This window comes from Heterocephalus glaber, unplaced genomic scaffold (assembly GCF_053883595.1).
Source record: "Heterocephalus glaber isolate CG9 unplaced genomic scaffold, H.glaber_assembly_v1.0 deba00000347, whole genome shotgun sequence".
Lineage (NCBI taxonomy): Eukaryota > Metazoa > Chordata > Mammalia > Rodentia > Bathyergidae > Heterocephalus > Heterocephalus glaber.
In genome coordinates this window covers 6,772,020-6,793,722 of record NW_028258143.1, presented here as the reverse complement: position 1 = coordinate 6,793,722, position 21,703 = coordinate 6,772,020, and the positions used below count along the sequence as shown (strand labels likewise).

Here is a 21,703-nt window from a genome sequence, read left to right as displayed (position 1 = left end):
AATGTTTCCAGCAGTATATTAAATAACAAAAGACATTCTACTTTTTGAGAATACACATTATATATAGTAGAATAATAATAGTTTATAGCAAAAAAACTAATATTTACACATAAAGGTTATGTTATTAAGGTAAGGATTTTATTTTGTCCTCTTTTATTTCTTCTCTAAAAAGCATTAAATTTTTCTGACTCAAGGAATGTTTTCAAAACATGTGCAGTCAACATCAGATGCAAAGCACTGTGTTTAAAAATTATAGGTAAATTTACATTATAATTTTTAAGAATCATATTAGCAGAGGAATTTAATTAGGAACAATTTATTGGGTTTGAAGCAAGTTTCAAGTAAATATATATATACATATATATTTTTTAAAATTTGTGCATCTGCACATGATTTATTTAGCAGATTACTTTTCAAACACCCGATTTTGTTTGCAGAGAATTATTTGCGAATTCATGTTGTTTGCTTTAACAGCAAGTATAGTGGCATCACAATCAATGCTTCTCTTCATGAAAAGCGTTGTGTTATATTTTTGGAAGTGCACTCTTATAAAGTGTGACACATTTACGTGGATACAAATCCTATACAAAGTTACTAAAACTTGTGTGACAAATTATTTTCAACCTTCAACCAAGTAGTGTTAAGATTTCCCTTTCCTTTATATTACTTTCTATAGATTTTCTTCAAGTTGAAAAGAAAAGTGTCAAAACCTGCTTTTGTGTTAATATGGGATAAAAATGGGAGATTAAACGATTTGGGCATGACTAAGGAGTGATACCCTGTGAGACAATTATGAGTTTAGAGTTGTCTAAAAATCAAGTGAAGCTAGCATGGAAACATTGGCTGCCAAGATCCCAGCGAGGGTAATTAAGCATTCATCAAGACAGTTTTCAGTAATCTTTACTGTAATTTTTATATATAAACATATTTGCCCAAAATATTTTTTCTCTCATTGTTTCCACCCATCCTGTAAAGGAAGGTCATCATATTATAGAAATATCTATTTTCAGTAATTCAATTTTTGCTGTTTTCCTCAGGAATATATTTATAACTCTGAATAATGTAAAGTAAAAGGAAAATTTCAGTAATTTACCCTTATCTTATCCTTAGCTTCCTTTCCCTGCTTATGATCACTTTAAAAAATACCTATTTTCCTTCACAAACATTGTTAAACCACATTCTACTTTTATGCTCTGTTTTCAAAATGAAAACATTAGTGCCCAGTTTCTATGGGTCACAGATCTTAGATACTTGATAAGAAAAAAGGGCCAGAACTCTGGTACTGCCTTTTGAGTGGGAACCTGTCACAGCACAGAAGAAAATAGTACTGGGCACAGCAGACTGGATATGGCATTCTTCTACTTTGTTTATTTACCTCAAACATCTAAATTTCAGAAACTGGGTACACTTGCGACTGATGAGGTATGTAAAACTTCTTCACCTGTTTTGTCTAGGAGGGTAGCCAGTCAAGCACACACCTAAGTACAGTGTGAAAACTAGCAGAGGGAAGTGTTGAGATTTTAGAAGCAAAACAAAGTAGTGGATTAGAGAGGCTTAGTGGATATGGAGACTCTTATATGTCTAGAAAAAGAGGTATGGACAACAAAAAGTGGCAAGGTTAGAAGACAGGGCATATAAAATAATGAGCCAGAAAGCCAGGCAAGAGAAGGTAACAACCTGAAAGAAGATGATATTTATCTTCACACCAAGAGAAAAAGTATTTGGGGTCACTAGGAAGACAGAACGCCAGAACTTCTCTACTCCCACTGAGAATGTAATAAAGAATATTAAATATTTCAACAGTGAAGGAGGAACTCTTATTGATAGCTTCACTTTTCAGATCAGGACTCTTAAGACTCTAGGTTCCATTTCAATTGACTTTCAGATTTATATTAGAGACTGAAAATATACTGTTGCATTTCCTGGGCATTTTTAAACTCTGATTTCTTGTACCTGGATTTGCCATAGGTTTAAACACCACTAAATTAAAATCTTTATTTGTATGTTTCTTTAATGAGTAGAGGTTTGAAAGAGCAGGCTGTCAAGTGCCACTGTGACACTTGAACTTTGACTGTTCTCATCATGGCACCATCAAAGATCAGATAGGGTCAGGGGGGTAGTTAGTGGCAGAACAATATACCAGGAGAGGCCTAATTTCAGAGCTAGATCAATAAGGCCACCAACTTTGGCTGTGTTCCCTAGAACATTAGAGAAAACTGCTTAGTCTCATTTTTTGAGGCTTACAAAGTTGTTCTAGTAATATTAATCTCAAAGAATCTATGGATATTTATTGAATTGCTGTATATTCAGTGATATAAAATAATATGTAATTACATGTATTTCTATGACCAAAGAATTGTATACACTCAATATTCTCCCTTGCCAGCCCTCTCCAAGGAAAATCAAATAGAAAAAGAAAAGAAATTTCAAAAAGCTTTCTCCTCTGGACTTTTGCATATACTACCCCCTTAGTGTTTCTCCTTTTTACCTGGCTAATTTATCTTTCTTTTGGTCTCAGCTTAGATACAACTTCCTTCAAGAAATCCCTGCTGTAGCCTGAACTCTGTGTTCTTACTGTGGGTTCTGGTAGTCTCTGTGCTTCCTTATCCTGCCTCGAAATGACTTAGAGAACTTCTAAATTAAAAAGTTAGAGAGTTTCTAACACAACTCTGTCTTCAATGCCTGACATAATGGCAAGCTCATTGTAAACACTAGAACACATTCTCTGAATTTCAGACAGAACAAAGCTATGTTCAAAGAAAGATGGTAAAAATAATCTCATTATATCATTAAATAAGATAGTCTCATATCTAAAGTACTTAACTGTTTTATTATTTAGTTGACCAACTGTTTTTAATATAAATTGCAACACGTTATATCTTCAGATTATTGTTAAATACACCTAACTCTCTAAATTAGAGATATTTTTTAATGTCTTTAGTGACTTGAACCAGTAGGAATGAGCTATACAGGTGCATTTCTAGTAAACTGACTTTTACTTGAAATTGTGATAGTTTCCCAAGCAGATTAACAGAAGACTTCAAAAATATTAATAAGAGGACCAGTAAGCTGTCATTTGCCTACCTGGTTCTTAAGACAAAATTTGAGTTGGTCTTAATTGATGTTTTTGCCCTAATGTAATTATAGTTGAATTAAAAATAATCTCAGATATTGTTGACCTCACAAAACACCTACACTGAAATGCAAAATGCTGTGCTTATTTATTTATTTATTTGTTTAATGCCAGGAATTCTTGCTTTAGAAATGTGGCTGTATATGTTCTTGAGCAACTTACTTAAAGCTTACTTAATTTTAATTTTGCCATCATCTGTCTTTGTCGTTCCTTCTTGGGTTGCAGTTGTTAAAGTTAATTTGCATTTCAGACCTGAGGATTTTATATTCCTATTGGAGTAGTGAAATGTTTTTACTCAGCACAACTAAGAACTGATGTTTTACCTCTCACTAATGGACCTTTAATTAGGCACCGTAATGAACCATACTGTCATTCCTTCATTTATAGAGAAAAGATGCTGTATGTGCTAGATACAATTTTGACAGAACACCAGGTCCACTGAACCTTGCTGCCTCACATGTAATAGAGCTTAAATTTATTACACTGTAGGATTTGTCATTTTAATGACACTGTCCACAGACTTATTATACTGCCAAGACAGCATCATCATACTGTTAAAATGTTTGTTGACATCTTGATCAACAACTCCTTGGGTCCAGTTCTGATGGTAACATTACTGCTTCAGGACCTTGAGCAAGTTATTTAACCTCTGTCTAAAGACTACTTGGTTAATTTTAATAAGTGTTTTGCAGTAAAATGTGAGAAGCGCTCTGACTGCTAATGGTGACAAAAATTATAATGCCAGCTTTTATAAAGCATCAGCTTGCCTCAGATTGTGGTTCTATTAAGTTACCAATTAAAATATAAGTTAATTCAGTGTATTATTTGGAAGAATAAAAATTTCTATACTGATAGTTGTATAATTTTTTAAGTTAGTTCCAAGAGAATCAAGAAACCAGATGATTTCATTTAAAAATTATAAAAAGAGTCTTATATTCTATGATAATGTACCAATTGAGAACCAAGAGAAAAAAAGGAGTAAACACTAGTTTAAAAAGGAGTACAAACCAGATGATAGTTTCTGTACATTAGAATAATTGTCCTTTCATTAATGTTTTTCAATCTGCTTTCATTTATTTATTTATCTCTGTGATTGTTCATTGGTTTAGTGGTCGTTATTCAAAAAGTGCTATTGGTTAAGTGCAGTTTCAAAGAGGCCACAGACAAATGTGATGCATGTACGCAGTTGGCAAACAAAGTAATAAGTATAATAGTCAGAAGAAATGGATTAATCAGTTAGTTAGAAACTCAGAAGAGGTTAATTCAAACAGCGAGTACATGAACAACTTTTAAAAAGAAAAAGAAGTGTCCAAGTTAGATACACTCCTAATGCCAGGGAAGTTGTCATTTTTATAATGAAGAGATACCAGTGTGATCATACTAGAACAAAAAGGGGTTGCAAGTTTAGGATGGATAGTAAAGAAGGTCTTAATTATTTGGATAATAGCTGGTAGTGTTCTTTATTTTCATAGAAGACATTAGTGTGTGTGACAATGGTAAAACAGAAAGAAAGAAAAAGAAAAACACTGAGTTAGTAGGAGGAAGTTGTGTTGGAATCTTCTGCTGTGGTGAAAGGTGAGAAATAACAGGGATAGAGAAGTGATTGACACATAAAGATTCATTGAGTGCAATTAGGGTGTTTCTGCAGATAGACTGCTATCTTGTGATACACAACATTTTAAAAATAATAATGTCAAAAGGGACATTTGACTTAGAGCACTGGCATCTACACTGGTCACAATGACATGAAAGGCTGGCCTCATATAAGAAGAATTAACTTTTGGAAAGAAAATAATAGGTTAAAATTAATTCCTCTCTTGCTCCAGTAGAAGTGGTAATACTGTAATATTAGTGGCAAGGTCTTTAGTCTTATGCTTGAGTCTCAAGTCAGTACACGTAGCTGAATTCTGTGAGGTTCCAAGTATTTTCCACAATGACCAGAGATCAAGGACACTCTGTGAAGTTCTCAATAATATCAAATGATCTACAGATCAAAGCGTTTAGTCATTTTTAGAGGCATGAGCCTTGATGCTGGACTGACTGGATTTGAAACTTGGTTATCATAATTATTAACTGGTTGGCATATTCAGAAGGCTATTTATGCCTTGTTGGTATTGTCTTCTATAATTAAGAATAAAAACAATACCCAATTCATTAACCAGGATTAAATAAATTCATAGAGTTACTGAAATGAAATAATGTAATTATTAGTTTACTTGGATGTCAAGAGATCTCAGTGTGATTAAGATGGAAAACAATTTTTATTATGGATAAAAATTACAGCTATACATTCTTTTGAGAATAAATACTAAGGGAAAAGTGAGGAAGGATACAGATCATTTAGTAATAATTCATACCAGAGATTCTGGTGGCTTGCATGAGGATAGTAAGAATAGAGGTAGTGAGAAGAATTAAAATTCTGGCTGTAATTTAAAGGGGAGCACATGATGCAGGAGGAAGAGAGGCATCAAGGAACATTCATTCCATTAATGAGGTAGGAAAGACTGTGGTAGAAGAAATTTGTTGTGACAAAATTAGGTTAATATAGTGTTAATTCAAGGGGTCATATAGACAAAATCTGAAAATCAGAAGACAGATTTAACTGGAAATGCAAATTCAGCATCATCATTTGGATATTATTAAAACATTGCAAATCTGTGAAATTATCTAGGCAGTGATGGTCAATCATGTTTGCATATCTAAAACATATCTTATGAAAGAAGAAGTGATAGATTGTTCAAATAGATGTAAAATAGGAATTAAGAAGTGATCACTGGTTTTAACAAATTAAGAATGGAAGCAAAATTAATTAACTTGACTTTCATTAAAGTCATCAGAGTGATAGACAAAGGTTGAGAGAGGCAGATTCAAAGGAAAAATAAATATAGATCAATTACGGAAAATAATATTTTAAAGTAATATTACTATTAAATAAAAGAGAGAAGGAGACAGCACAGGGAAATCAGATGGTAACTAGGGAGAGATTTGGGCACAAGAGAAGATTATTTTAGAAAGGATGAAGTAGAGAGAAAAACGCTTAATGAAGCAAGGGGGGGCACACTGCCGGAGATGTGCAACCAGCTCATGAATGGGTAATGAAGAATTGGATAGACCAAGAGCTCCTAATAATATGAAGAAGACTAGTTAATATATTGGTACAGGATATAGTGTCTTGGAGAACGTGATGGTAGGAGGTCTCTTTATGTTGTATTTATTTTATTAATAACATAGAAAACATAAGGTCGGAGAGAAGGTAGGTATTGGAGGGTTAAGGAGGAAGGAGAAGGCAGGACATAGACTTTAAGGAGAAGAGAATCAATGGATTATAAACTGTAAAAACTGTAGTAAGTGCCTATCTGAGATTAGTTTCAGAAGTTCAAATGCGATCAGTAGGAAAACTTACACATTTTTCTTTAGTTTCATTAATCAAGGAAGGTACCAGATCAGGAGAAATTCTAAGTCCAACAACAATGGTAGTGCTCTTCCAGGAAAGTATCACGAAAGAGAAGAGAGAGCAGAGGAGCTGAGGTACATATGGCCTATAGAATCCAAGCTGGGGAAGAAGTAGGATAAAATCTTCAGGAAAAGGATGAGAAGCAATGCAAATAATTGGAATATAAGAGGGACGATGTAAATATTGGCGTATAAGAGGGACTGACCTGAAAAAATAGAAGGTTTTGAAATGAAGATAAAGGAGGGAGTGAAGAGAAAGCCGCTTAATATAAACATCAAAAGACACTATCAAACTGGCTTCTGGAAGTTGCTTCCACTTACAGTACTGACATCTGTCTCCAGTGTATTCAGCGTGGCAATGGCAGTGAGGCTGATTCCCAGTAGTCACAATGCAGGTCCCTCCATTTTGACAAAAGTCCTCACAGACTGTCTTGCCACAGTTGGGCCCGGTAAACCCCAGTGCACAGCTGCAGGTGGGTCTCCCTATTGGGAAAAAAAAGAAGAAATTAAACGTAAATTTTTCAGTGTAAGTGTTCATGTTCATGAAATTGTCACTGCATAAGAATTGGGAAGCCAGGTTTCTGTCCGCAATTTGTTCTGTGATTTTAGGCAGTAAAAAGATTTCTTTGGTTCTCAATTTCTGCATATGTATAAGGAACCCTAGAAGACATGTAAAATTTAATTAAGTCAAATACTCAGAAGTCATTTTAGGAATAGTTATGTCTGTATGCATGGATTGTATCTTTAAGTGCTTATATCATTCTTTGCACTTGTCTTTCATGGTCATTTTGCCTTTCCAACTATATCTGCTCATATGTGGTGACACAGTTTTTATTTTCCTTAGACTATAAAATATAGATAATCATATTTCTCAGTGGTCAATCACCGTCTAACTACTGTTGACTCTACATAATGCCTTGGCTTATACATATTATAAGTAATTATTTTCACAAGTTTAAAATAGTCATGCCATACTAATACAAATAAAAATGTTTAAAAATAAAGTAGGCATTCCATACATCATTAGGTTTATCAGCATCAGCTATTTGATATAAACACTTATATTTTAAAAATATCTGAGCACTAAGTCTTAGTTTGTCTAACTTGACATTTATTCATAATAAAGGATTATTACTTGTAGTCTAGTTGATAATAAGATGATTTAGAAATTTAACATGGATAAGACATAATAAAAATTTGACGAATTATATTTGAATGTGTTTTTTCTTTTGCTCTTTAAGAAGTAATATCAGAGTGAAAAGGAACAATTCTTTCAGGCACTTTGAGCATAATACAGTTAACTGTCATAGTACTAATGAGTCTCTACCTGCACAACCTGTACAGAACTGAGTAGAAGATGGACTGTGCAGTGAGATCTGTAAGAGTGGAAAAGGACATACTAGCCTGGAGAAAGAATGAACATAGAGTTTGCCAGCATGTTAGAAAAAAACCATAAAAGATAGTAGGAAACGACATCCATTATAGGTCTCACCAAATTTGGTTACAGGTCACAATTAACAGTTTTATAGATCTCAGTAATGTCAATCCGCTGACAAGCAGTTAATGACTAACATTAGAAAAATATCCACACCATTTCCTCTCATCTTTGTTAACTGGAATGAGCACCAAAATGCATGACTGTAAGATTCCTAAGACTTGGATGGGAAAAATAACGATTTTTCTCTGTTGCTACAGATTCTACGTTGAAGGACAAGTTTACACTTTATGAGAAGTTCTGTTAAGTGAACGAAATACTTTCAAACAAGATTCACTTGCAGTTCCTTGAGAAGGATTAAATTGAAGCACTACAATTTATTCATTAATTTTACTTTGTAAGTACTCTACATACTAAAAAAAAATGGAGAAAACTGTGGCTTAAAATAAACAGTAAAATATATTTCATGGTAAGTAGCACTGCTTCAAAATTTATTGCTTATAAATGTTATTACTTTGGTGGCCAGTAGGCGTCTGTTAATAACAAAAGAAATGAAGTAAATCTTTCATACATTAAAATCTGAGTAATTTCATAATTTCTGTGGTCCAGAAAATTGCTAACTAAATTTTACCTAGTTTTTTTTCTTACATTTGTAACAAGTTTTTCTATTTGTTGTTGACTCGAAAACAAAGTGTCTTCTGTGACACTTTAGTAGGTGAAAAACAAAGAAACAAACAAGAGAATAGTGGTATTTGATAATTTTGGAACATGGTTACTTTGGAAAACGCGAGTGCAGAACAAAATAATTCTTGTTTTTCGGTAAGAATTCATGCATGACAGAAATGGAGAGTAAACAGTAGCACAAATTAACTTGAGCTAAATCTGAAACAACATATAGAAGAAATCAGAGTGCAATCTGATAAAACAGATCAGAAAAAATCATAGAAAGGTAGGATGCAAATCCTGCCGATGCACGTTTTTCTATATTGATTTTTTAAAGTTTTTTTCTTTTTCAAAAAAATTAGGAGTGAAAAAAAATACAGTGAGAACGGTTTGAAAGATATCAATAGAAGCCAGCAGGATACTTGAAATTCCTTCACCCCAGTCACTCAGAGAAGTGGCAGCAAGGCTTTATGTGCTTTCATCTAATCTGCAGCTGTTTTGGAGCCAAAGCAAAGTGACCAGGTTGTCCCCAGCTAGCATATGGCCAATGTCATTTGGATTCCAGCTGAATTATTTTCTTTTTCTTTTTTTTTTTTTTTTTTTTGGTACCGGGGATCAACTAGGGACCTTGCGCTTACAAAACAGGCGCCGGAACCACTGAGCTAAATCCCCGGCCCCAGCTGAATTATTTTCAAAAGCTCTTCTTTTGCTTTCTTTGAAGAAAAGATTTATTTTTGACAAGGAAGAATCTTCATATTCAGGGGAATATTATCTAACCAAAACTGTACTGTAACACAGCAGTTCTTCTATTTGCTGATGGAAAAAGAACCATCTGTTGCAGAGTTGTAAAATGGGTTCCATATAACAATTTTAACAATCTCTCTGGTTGCACTCTGACCATTTTATTGGATTCATTTATATAGTTTTTTTAGGTAGCAGAATTTTTATTTTGATATTTGAAAAAGAAACGGCAATGTCAGGAAGAATAAAGTATGGATTTATAGCAGTGATACATCCATGGAGCTGGGGAGTTGGCAGCCTACAAGGAGAACGCAATCTGAAAAAGCATCAATTGACCAGAGGAAGGAGTGGGAGAACCTATTTCTTGACTCTGCATCAATCTTGTTTCCAGGGTATCCTTAGACAAACATTAAAAGTGTAGGTTTGTCAGACTGCCTGAATTCATAACACACTTCTGTCAAATACTGGTTGTAGAACCAAGAGCAAATATCATCTCTCTGCTTGTTTTCTACTGTTTATGATTGAGGTAATAATAGTATTGTCCTAGCTGGTTGTTCTTTAGAATCATAAAGAATAAATGTGCAAAGGATTTCTGAAGCACTCAATTACATTTTAGTACATAATACTATTAAATGGCATTCAGCGTATTAGCTATGACTTATTTCTGTATTTATATTTAGAAAGGCATTCTTATTGTTTATAAAAAGTATTCTAAATTTTTTAATTGAATTTCACATTTTATCTCCTTTATTTAATGTAATATGAAAATAAAATTTATTTTTATGCTAGTGGTGAGATTGAGCTGTAACTCTCCACCAGCTTTACCCTCAGACCCTTTTGAAGGATGAATCCTTTTTCTCTCCTAAGTTTCTAGATGTGCTTAAGAGAAAAGAAAAAAAATACAAAAACATCCTGAAACAAAGAAAGAAAACAAATAAATATAATATTTGTTAAATCCATCCTTTTGTACAACTGCAACATTTGATACATCCTTGATCTCTTCAAAAGAGAGCTAATTACACTTACCACTTCCAATTTCACCAACATAAGACAAAGTAAAATAGTCAGGCTCAGTGTCACATTTCTTTTTTTTTTTTTTTGGTACCGGAGATCGAACTCAGGACTTTGCACTTGCGAGGCAGGTGCTGGAACCACTGAGCTAAATCCCCGACCCCTCAGTGTCACATTTCAATCCTTCATTAGGGTGAAATTATATATTTTAATATATAAAATGTTGTTTTTGAATATATTGCTTCTGCTTGGGGTCTCTGAAGAAGCCATTTCCCTCAGTTTGAACATGCTGCTCATATAAAGTAATTCAAATTCTCTGGTGTTAGGAATATTCAAAAATTGTGCTGTGTCATCTACTGAACATTTATGCACTATTTCAAAGCTTACCTCTTGTCTGTTCATTGCTACATGCACTGCCTTATCAAGCACTGTCTTCTTCAATGTTTCTCCACAATTTGATGTTTACTAAAAGTTCTCCCTAACATTGTCTTCTAAGACACTAGCCTTGTTAATTTCCTTTTCACTGACTGATTTTTTAAATAATTGTCTTTATATTTTCTCTAAATCTCAAAAAAATAAAAAATACTTTGAATTTCTTTCTAGTGATATTACCTAACTTCACAGCTCTAATAATTACTTTTCTAGATACTTTTGTCTCAATTTTATGACTCTGGGCTCATTTTCCTTCCTAAACTTTAAAGCTTCATTTTTATTCCCACATGAATACTTCTGATATCCCAGTAGGTTTATAACTCAACCTACCCTCCAAAAGAGAAAATTGTTTGTATACATTTTACATGCTTCAGATGTACACATTTTAACTACACTGTAGTTTCTCCTAGTGCTATGTTTACTCAAATTCAGATTTTTCCCTGTAGTGTACTTAGCAATGTTCCTTGCTAGGATAAACAAGGGGTGATCAAAATATATGGTGAATGTTTAATTTTAAACATATATTATTGGAAAAGAAATACTGCCATCAATCTTCTTTAAAATACTCTTCCTTGTTTGAACACTCTTACTCCATCAATAGTGCCACTTTCTGAAGAAGTCCCAGAAATTTTTTGTGTCCTTATAAGATATGATCAAAACTCTGTTGAAGGTTGCTGCCAAGTACCATCCAACAGAAAGGCAAGCTTATAAAAACATTATGGTGTGTCCTCATCCACTTTATTCACCAGATATGGTACATGTGACTTCTGCTTTTTGTCAAGTCAAAACGATCACGAACAGTAAATGCTTTGAATCTATTGAGAACATTGAGATAGCCATGGCCGTGCCCACTGCCGACACTCAGGAAAGAGGACTTCTAGAATTGATTTAGAACATAAGCAAGCATGATGGGGTAAGTGTGCTAAAATTCAGGGGGAACATTCTGTTGGGGATTAATTGCAAAGCATCTTTTAGTGGATTGAATTTTTTTTTTAAATGTAAATAATCACCTTATTTTTCAATCATTCCTCTTGTGTTATGATGGTTAATTTTATGTGTCAATTTGACTGCGCTAAGTCATTCACAGATGGCTTGTGAGACATTATTCCTAGGTGATCCTATGAGGGTTGCTTCACAAAGAGAGTAGCACTGGAGTGAGTAGACTGAGTAAAGAGATCCACCCTCCCATTAAGGTGGGCATCATTCAGTCTGTTGAAGGACCAAGTGGAACAAAATGGTAGAGGGGGGCTCAACTGTTTTTCTTAAAGTGGAACATTCATTTCCTCCTGCCCTTGGATATTGGAGGTCCTTGTTTTTAGGCCTTTGGGTCCCAAGATTTAAAAATGAATTTCTCCCTCCCCTCACCTTATGCTTAAACTTTTGGTTTCCCACTGGCAGTTACAGCTTTGGCTCCCTTACTTTCCAGGCTATTGGACTTTGCTGAGTTATGCAACTGGCTTTCCTGATTATGTAGCTTGTAGACAGCATGTGATGGAGTTCCCCATGTACCAGAGCACATATGCCAATTTCCATAGTAAATCTCCTCTTACATATCTATCTCTCCACCTATGTGTGCATAAATACATCTTCCATATCTTGTACTCTTTTTCTTTAAATCTTCCTAAGACATGCATATAAAATGCAAATTAATTAAAATGACTTTTACTATTCCTGTGCATAGATAAGTAGAAGCTACAAGCATACATTTTCTAAAGTCTTTCAGTAAAGGGTCACACCACAAAACAAATTCATACTAATCTATTATGATATCACTGCGTAACCCACAACAGGTAATGTTAAATGTTCTAAAGGTGTAACTAAAATCTGTAATCATCTGTAATCAATAATAAATATTTCTAAGGAACATAAATTGATAAAATTAAACATTATATTGCTTGTAAAAATGAAAATGTCCTGGAATTCATAGAATTCTTTAAATTTCACTAGTACTACAGGCCCCTCGTATAGCAAAATTATAGTCTCAGTAAAAAATGGCTGATTATAAAATACTGCAGAGTTAATATTTAAAAGAAGTAATAAATTTGGGGTAATGTTAAAAAATTGATTTTGGTACCATACAAACCCCAGAATGAAATCCTGTTTGATTTTTAAATAAAGTAGCTTTAGTAAATTCAAATTCTCTTTCTGCATCTCATTTTGTAAATAATGGTAACATTGCTTAGCATGTATAGGTAAAACATGGCACAATGCCTTCCACAAGTACCAATAATTGGCAGCTTCTTTATCAGTAGTACTATTGATATCAAATTTACACAAATTATTATATTTAGGTTGTTTAAATTTGATTGAATATGCCTTTGCAAAGAAGCTCCAAGTGGAATCCTGACCCTCATTTTTTCCTCTATTTTTCCTCTTTTGGACATAATATTCCATGGAGAAAAAATAACCCATCCACACACTTCAACTGAAGGTAAGATCTATTTTAACACATAACAATAAGAGAATATTTTCAATTTATTGCTAGGTAAACATGAAATCCATAACGATTATCATTTGTCCCTGCAAAATGAGCATTTTTAAAAATCTAAAATTTGGTTAGGGTTTATATCTAGATAAATGAACTGTTTAACTATATGTAATCTTTACAGATATATAGTCATGGTCAGTATTTTCTCTAATATGTGTAGACAATGCAAAATTTCTGATTTTCAGTAATAGGCATGTCTTAAGGCACTTACTTTATAATAATCTAGGTTCTAAGTTTCTAGTCCTATTCTTTAATCACTGTAACTCACAACTTAAAGATGTACACATCATATCATTTTAAGGTAAACATAATTTTAAGGTAAATATATAGTAAAAAATCTATATATGGAATTTATCAGAGGTCTTATTTTTCACTAACTATTGAAAATATAGCAATCACTATAATGAAGAAAATAATTATGCTTATAAAATTTTCAAAATACTGTACTATGTTTGATGTAGCAATGTTATCTTTTTGCTAATAATTTTAGAGTAAACCTTTCTCAATTACTCTTAATTATCGATATCAACACTTATTTTTCAAAAAGCAACTTATTTTCATTTTCAAGGATTTATTTATGAGTATATATTTATAATGTATAATAATCACATTCATCTGGGGGAACTCGTACATAAGCATATCACGTCTGGATCATTTTTACTTCCCTTCTCTACCTACTCCCTTCCTTCTCCCTCCTTCCCCAGATTCCTTTCCCAATGTCACAGGGTCTAGAATATATATAGAATTTTTAAAAGTAGGCCCCCCAAATAAAAGACCCAATCAAAAAATGGGTAATTGAAATTTGTTTTTACTTGAAACATAAAACTATACTATGTTGAGATTTTTAGTAACTTAATGTTATACTGGAGGCTGTTTTTAAAAGCTGGAAATTTTTAATAAATTGTTTAAAAAATGATGTTCATCATTATGACTTAATCAGGAGTAAATGACTTACAGTAGGCAAAGTGACTTCTCCTTTTAATATTTGAAAAATATATTATTGACTTTTTTTACCATGTACACAATGTCTGAATATGTGTGGTTGACTGCTATAAAAGAATGCAAGCAGACCCAATAACATCTGAACTTCCTATGAGTCAATGGCTGTTTAATATGACTATGAGGCAGACACATGCTACTGATCATTATTGGTCTGCTTTTCTTAAGTAAGGTTTTGCTTTCTTATTAATTTTTCTATGTGAACCATGAATCTTACCTCCTTTAACCTGGTACTGGTTGAGGGAGCCCCTCGTTATGACCCGTGATGCATAACTAGTTTTATATGCATGTAGTCATGGTTTAGTTGAATTAATGTGATTAGCTCATGGACTATAAATAACAATATTTATTATATACCCCTTGGCACATGTTTGTGAATGTTTATGTTTAATATTCTTCTATGAAAACCTGATCTAAATGTGACATAATTCTTAAAACATGCTTATTATTTGAACAACAAATACATTCATTTACCTTTACACAGAATAGAGATAATAAACCAAGAGACAAATCCGCACAGCATCGAGTTCCTTACAAAACTGCAATCAGAAATTCTGTCTCCTGATATCTTGTCCCCATGACTACTCTTCTTTTTGAAATCTGTCTTGACTTCAGACATAGATCCCAAATAATAAAAGTTCTGAATACTTTTAAAAATTGCTAGCTATTTGATAAGAAACTTTGACATTCTACTTTTTTGCCTAATGGAATGATTTCCTGAACTGAAAGTGAGCACCCATTTATACACAATTTTACCAAGATGACTATAGCTGTCGAGTTGTCTATAGTATCACAAAGATTAGAGCAAACTATTCAGCAAAGATTGACAAAGGAAGGGAAGGATTGTGGGCTTTATCAAGTTGTCTCCCAGCTACTCCTTAATATATCCTGACATATTTCAAGTTATAGGTCACAATCTATTTATACCTCTGGAAAGTTCATTTTCAGTCAGCATTGTAGAAATGAAATTGAACCATTTTTGCCTCTTCTGTTAATACAAGTAAGTTAACACAAGCCTTGTGACATTAGCCTAGAGAGTTATAAAGCTGAATAATTTAGTATCCTTACACCATATGGTCCAAATGAACCAGTAACTGTGACTCATGAAGCCAGCAGGAGAATTAGAGAGAATCTTATATTTATTTTTTCATAGACTTGTTGGGAGGATTCAATGATAGAGAACAAGTCTGGCACTCAATAAAAAGTCAGTATATATTATCATGATCCCGAGAGTAATAAATATTGTGATTTTAATTTATAGTAGTAATTATTTTCATTTTATAATAGTAATGCCTATTCATTGTGGGATATTTCTAGAATATAGAAATATAAAGAAGGAAGTATTCCTGATATAGACATTTTATATAAATGTTTTTCTCCTATAGAATCCATAGTATTAGCAGTTTTATATATTGTTCTTTTGATTTTTACAGTAGAATGTAAACATTTTTCTATATTATTAGTCTATGACTATGAGTATATTTACATATGTTTACTTTTTATACATTTAATATCTTAATATATTTACTATATGAATTCAGGGTTTTCCCTAATATTACACTATTTGTAACACTATTGACATTCTCACTTCTATATTTCTTCTTTATTATTTTTTGATCCTTGGAAGATGTATCTAAAAGTGACATTATTTAGGCAAAAAATATTGATACTTTTTAAAACTGTTATTCAATTTTTCAAAATTGCTGTCTGCAAGATTTGTGGCCTTAACGTCTTTTTTTAGCACTCACTTGAGAATGCTGATTTTATTCACATCTTACTCAGAATAAGCTCCTACTTTCTACTTCTCAAATTTCAAAGGTGTCAGTGTCTTGACTTTTCCTATTTTCTGATTATACTTTGATTTTTTTTCTATTTGATTTTCAGAATTACATATTCTGAATTTACTTACATGTTACATTATATGCTACTGTTTGTTTTTAATTTAACATCACTAGTTAGGTCCTTGCCCTCTTAAAAATGAACTAAATACTTGCTTTTGGTACTTCCTAAGTAAAATTAATGTCTATGTTTAGTAGCGAGAACACCAAACTTAACTTCATGAAAAACAGCCCTCATTTTAATAAAAGTGAGAGAAAAGGAAAGATGGGCAGTCTACATGTAGGTCAATTCCTTAGAGTATTATTCAATGATTATGTGCTTTCCATCCTATGTGAATTGGTAACTTGAGAGCTTTGACAGTATGCTTCCTCATAAGTCCCATGGTGCCCCGAGGTCATACACAAGTGTTTTGAGCAAATCTCCCATCAGATGCAGGCAGTTGCTTGGGCAGAAAGATCTAGATAGAATAAAGTGACACTTTCTCCATCTACTCATCTCATATTGTAAAATTCCATCCCATTGAAGAGAGATTTTGATACTTTTCTTTTCCACAATAGGGGCCTCTTTCATACTTCTGCTTCATTTCTGAGACTAACCATTCAGTGTCAAAAGTCCCCAGATGTGGAGGCACAGAGATCTACAAAAAGAACCTCTGCTTTCTTCCTGTTGCATTCACTTCAACCATCCAGTAAAAACTATATTGTGTTGCCTGCCATCCATAACTGTATGGCCACTTCTTAACCTAGCCAGTTCTGCTTTTACTTTCAAACTTTCCAAAGTAACATGTGCCTTTTCCTCTGCATGATACCAAACTTTGGGATTGATAGCATTTGGCTTTATTGCCCAAAAGCTGTAATCCTTCTCATTTAGTTCCTCTAATCCAACTGGATAGGAGCCCCTGATTCATTTTGATGGAAATATGAAAAATCTAAATGACACACCAGCATGCATAAGGAAAATACCAAACAGCATGGACATACTTCAGAGAATAAATGTTCATAACATAGTACTTCCAAATAGAGTTTTTAATTGCATAAATGTCTTGATATCTATGATACATAAAACCTTTCCTAAATTATTTTATTTTCAATAATACCATGTTTTACTCTGACTTCTATTATTTTTCCCAAGACAAATACTATCTTAAACATCTTTTGATAAGAAAGTCATAGAAATGAACTACATAGACCCTTGTTGATATACTCAATGTCAAAATATTTCATTATGTTGTATCTTCCTGTATGAACAGAGCTCATATATTTTATTTTTAGTGTTCATTATTTTTAAAAAACCTCTTTAGAAATAAGAACTCATTCCTACATGCAAAACTTTAATTACAGCTCTCCGATTTGTGCTTTTAATTATCTGGTGGCGTTTCCTTTGTTCCATTATTATTGTTCTATTCGAGTGTCATAAACTTATAAATTTTAATTAAGGCTGCCCCAGACCCTGTAACATAGTGTCCACATAGGAATTTACCAAAAGGCTTAACTGTAAGTGAACCAACAATGAATATATCCATGAAATGCCCACTGGGATTTGTTTAACAAATTAACATCTGTGTGGAGATAATGAGGTTCGACAGTCTATAATACCAAACAACGTTTTTTTTTAACCACATTTTAAAAAGTCAAAAGTGCTTGGTAAATGACTTAATTGGATAGCATATAATTAATTATTAGATTCTATAAGAAAAACTACATAGTCATATATCAGGTACAATTTATAGGAGACTTCAATTGTATCACTAATCTAAACTGCAATTTTCCTGTATATATCACCTATGAAAATCAAAATCTAAATATATGAGTACATAAAGTTGATATACTCTAGATTTTAAGAACATACCAAGGTTCAGAGAGATGATTGGAACATATCATTGAAAGTTGTGCTATACCTATATACATTTCAGTCTCCATTAACAGGACAGCAAATCTTAGAGATTTGTCCCTGTAAAGTTTTGGCAGGTTGAACATACAGCTATAGTTTGAAATGTCAAATGAGACACTTGACCTAAATATTTCCAAATATAAATATGTCAATCACCCAGCTATAACTCAGTGATTTTTATTATTTTAATTAGAAACTGTCACCAATTAAGTAATTAAATCTTCTAATACCTAATTTGTCAAGAAGTGGTTCTTCCCTAAGAGAAACAAAATGCAGATCACACAAGCATTTGTTGAATTTATATTCTCATTTGCCTACTCAGTAAAGGATCCAGCACTATAGTATCTCTTACAGCAACAGAATAACCCAACTGCATGGACTAGTTTAAACAAAATAAAAATATGGGCTAAGAATCCTAGTCCCTTTATATTTCAAATTCCTTGCTAAATATTCTTTTCAGAATGTAATAAAGTACTTAAAATATTTTAAATATCAATTAATCATCAGTCAAAAATATTTACAGGCATAAAACTACCAAGATTTTACTAGCAGGATTCAAATATAAAACAGCTTGGTTTTTCTGCACTCTAATGAAAATTCTTCTTCATGTGACTCCTTTAGTTGTCACTATGCTAAACACTTCAAAGAGAACCATAAGCAATAGAGACAGTGAGAACCCTAAGTGAGATATAAATTAATCATGTAGGGAATATGAAGATCATATAGATTGATTTTCCATCTGACTAAATTTGCATTTGTGGCAGTAAAATTAAATGTGCATAGATTGCACTTTAATAGTTGCATAATGTCACTGGTACTGAATATTGGAACTTGCAAATTAGATTTTATTATGCATTCAGGTTGTTTTTTCTTATGGGAAGATATTTTAAATTTAATAAAAATCAGTAGGAAAATATGTCCACTGTTCACTTATGTGGCATAATGAACACTTTTCCAAATATTTAGGTTGCATAAATTAATAACAATCTCAAGTACAGTATATAATAACAAGTAGTAACTGAGTATTTTCAAAGCATATTATATATGACATTTTGCAATGCCTAAGTAGTTATAATATTACATGTGAATCAGGATAATTTAAGAAGTTTTTATATATTTTATTTACATTTAAAAGGAACCTAACTTTCAATAACAATCGATTTCTGTTTAGGGAAGCTATCTATGCAATAAAAGTCATTGAATATGGAACTAACACATAACTTTTGGAAAACTGGCACTATTAATCATGATGACCCAGGGTCAAAATATCTATTAGCCAAGAATTTATCACCTTGTAGATAGTCAAAACATTTTAATATTCATTACTATTTTTAAATTTTGTGACCTGAATTATGATATATTATATTTATAAAAATTACATCGCTTAGGTTGAAATGTGAAATTTAATGCGTGTTAATTTATTCATTATCAAAATATAGGGGTTATATTTTTAACACTGTTATTTTTCACATGGAAGAAAATGAGCAAATGATCTGAATATACAATGATACTGTGATATTTACCTAGAGATGATGGTGTACAACTCCCTCCATTTTGGCAGTAGTTGCTACAGTGGTTGACTTCACATCGTTCTCCTGAATAACTAGGCCAACAGTGACACCTCTCGTCACCCTTCTCATTTAAAATGCATCGCCCTCCATTTTCGCAAATCAATTTGCAAGAATCATCTGGTTATAAGAGGAAATGTACAGATGAGCATATCATTCAGGGGATGATTGCATAAAAATAAGCAAATATATTTAAATACTAGAGACTTAATTTTTCATAAAATAAATACCCCTGTGTATACAAATTGAATATAATTAAATACTAGCTTAAAACAGAGAAATAGATCCTAGTATTAAATGGTAATTACAAATATTAAATTATTTTTTCTTTAATATGTTATTATACATCATAATAAATAATTAAACTGACCTTCTAAAAGTAATGTATTTTCCAAGCAAGAATTTTCTTTTACGATATGAGTAAACATTGCCTATTCTTTAGTAGCAGATAACAAATCAAGCCAAAAATACATATTTATAACATTTATATCTATCTATACACACTATTACACCCTATGTTCTTCTAATGTGCATATATACATATATATTATTGCTTATACTATACAGAAATGCTTATAGCCTATGTCACAGGACATATGCTATGTTTATATTAGTACAGAAAAATGTTCAAATGATGAGATATTCTTTTATGTCAATAAATATTAACCATACAAAAATATCCTGTTATTTAAATTTGGTATAAGATGATGGAAGAAAAACATTAAAAGCACCTCCACAGGCAAAATTCATTCTATAGGTTCATGCTCAATCTGTCTTCTTAATGGCATTTTGACTAAGAATAAGAAATGACCTTTTGAGAAGATACCCAGGAGAGGAATAACTGGGTCAAATGGGACCTCTAATTATAGTTTTTTGAGGTATCTCCACATTGATTTCCCAGTGGTTGCACCAGTCTGCACTCCCACCAACAGCGGAGAAGAATTCCTTTTTCCCCTCATCCCCACCAGCATTTGTTGTTCATTGATTTCTTGATATTAGCCTTTCTTTCTGGAGTGAGATGGAATCTCAGGGTTGTTTTAATCTGCATCTCTCAGAATTAAAAGCATCATACCACAGAGATATATGTGCTCACATGTTTATGGCAACACAGTTTGCAATAGATAAATCTTGGAAACAGCCCAAATGCCTATCAACAGATGAATGGATAAAGAAGATGTGTTTTTTCTATATAATGGCATACTACTCAGCCATAAACCATGATAAACTTGAGACATTTATGGCTAAATGGATGCACCTTGAAGCTCCACTCTTACGTGAAGTAAATCAGACACTCGTATTACTATTGCACTGTCTCTCTGGTGTAAGAAACTGAAAGTGTAAACAGGACCAAAATGTATAATAGACAATGAGAAATCAGTAAAAAAAAAAAAAATGCTTAAAAGGAAGAGGGAGCTAGAAAGAGAGGAGGGGGAAAGGAAGGGAGGAAAAAGGAAAAATGAGAAAGGAAGGAAAAATGGAAATGTGGTTTTAAAAATAAGGAGAGGAAGAGGGGTATGAATGGGGAAATTAAAAGAGGAATCAAGCTACAGCATGTGCTTATACAAATTCTCTATGATGAATGTGATCATTATGTATATCTAAATTGGACCAATAAAATTAAAATTAAAAAAGAAATGGTCATCTTTTGGAAGTAGCAAAATTATCTTTAACAATATAGTTAGTATGGTTTATGATAAAATTTGTTTGGAGTCATCATGCAGATATATTGCTATATGTGTTGACATTGCCTTCATTAGAAAAACATTACTTTGTGTAGGATAAAATTCAACAAAAATGATTCAGAATATTTTGAAAGGATGCTAGAATATTACACTTGTATTAAATTTGTATTATCTATATTAAATTTGTGTCTATTACATAATAAATTTAGGTGAGCTCAATACAGCTTATATTCCCTATTAAATATAGATTGGTCCACTCCTGGCAGATGCTTGAAAGTATCATTCCAATGATCATTAGAACATCTTTTTCAATCTCAGTAACATCTTTTTCAATCTCAGTAACTTCTTTGCCATGTACTTAAGCTTTAG

General features: G+C 32.5%; 1 protein-coding gene across 10 annotated transcripts in view; it reads right to left on the bottom strand.

The window, feature by feature from the left end:
- Positions 1 to 21,703, bottom strand: part of Lrp1b (LDL receptor related protein 1B) — a 1,848,437-nt gene that overhangs the window by 64,799 nt on the left and 1,761,935 nt on the right. For all 10 annotated transcript variants that reach the window (XM_087195526.1, XM_087195530.1, XM_021237129.2 and 7 more), the window contains 2 exons: positions 19,608 to 19,772; positions 6,908 to 7,069 (listed from right to left, as the gene is read on the bottom strand). In XM_087195526.1, coding sequence (XP_087051652.1) covers positions 6,908 to 7,069; positions 19,608 to 19,772 — 327 coding nt within the window. The remainder of the gene's footprint in view (positions 1 to 6,907; positions 7,070 to 19,607; positions 19,773 to 21,703) is intronic.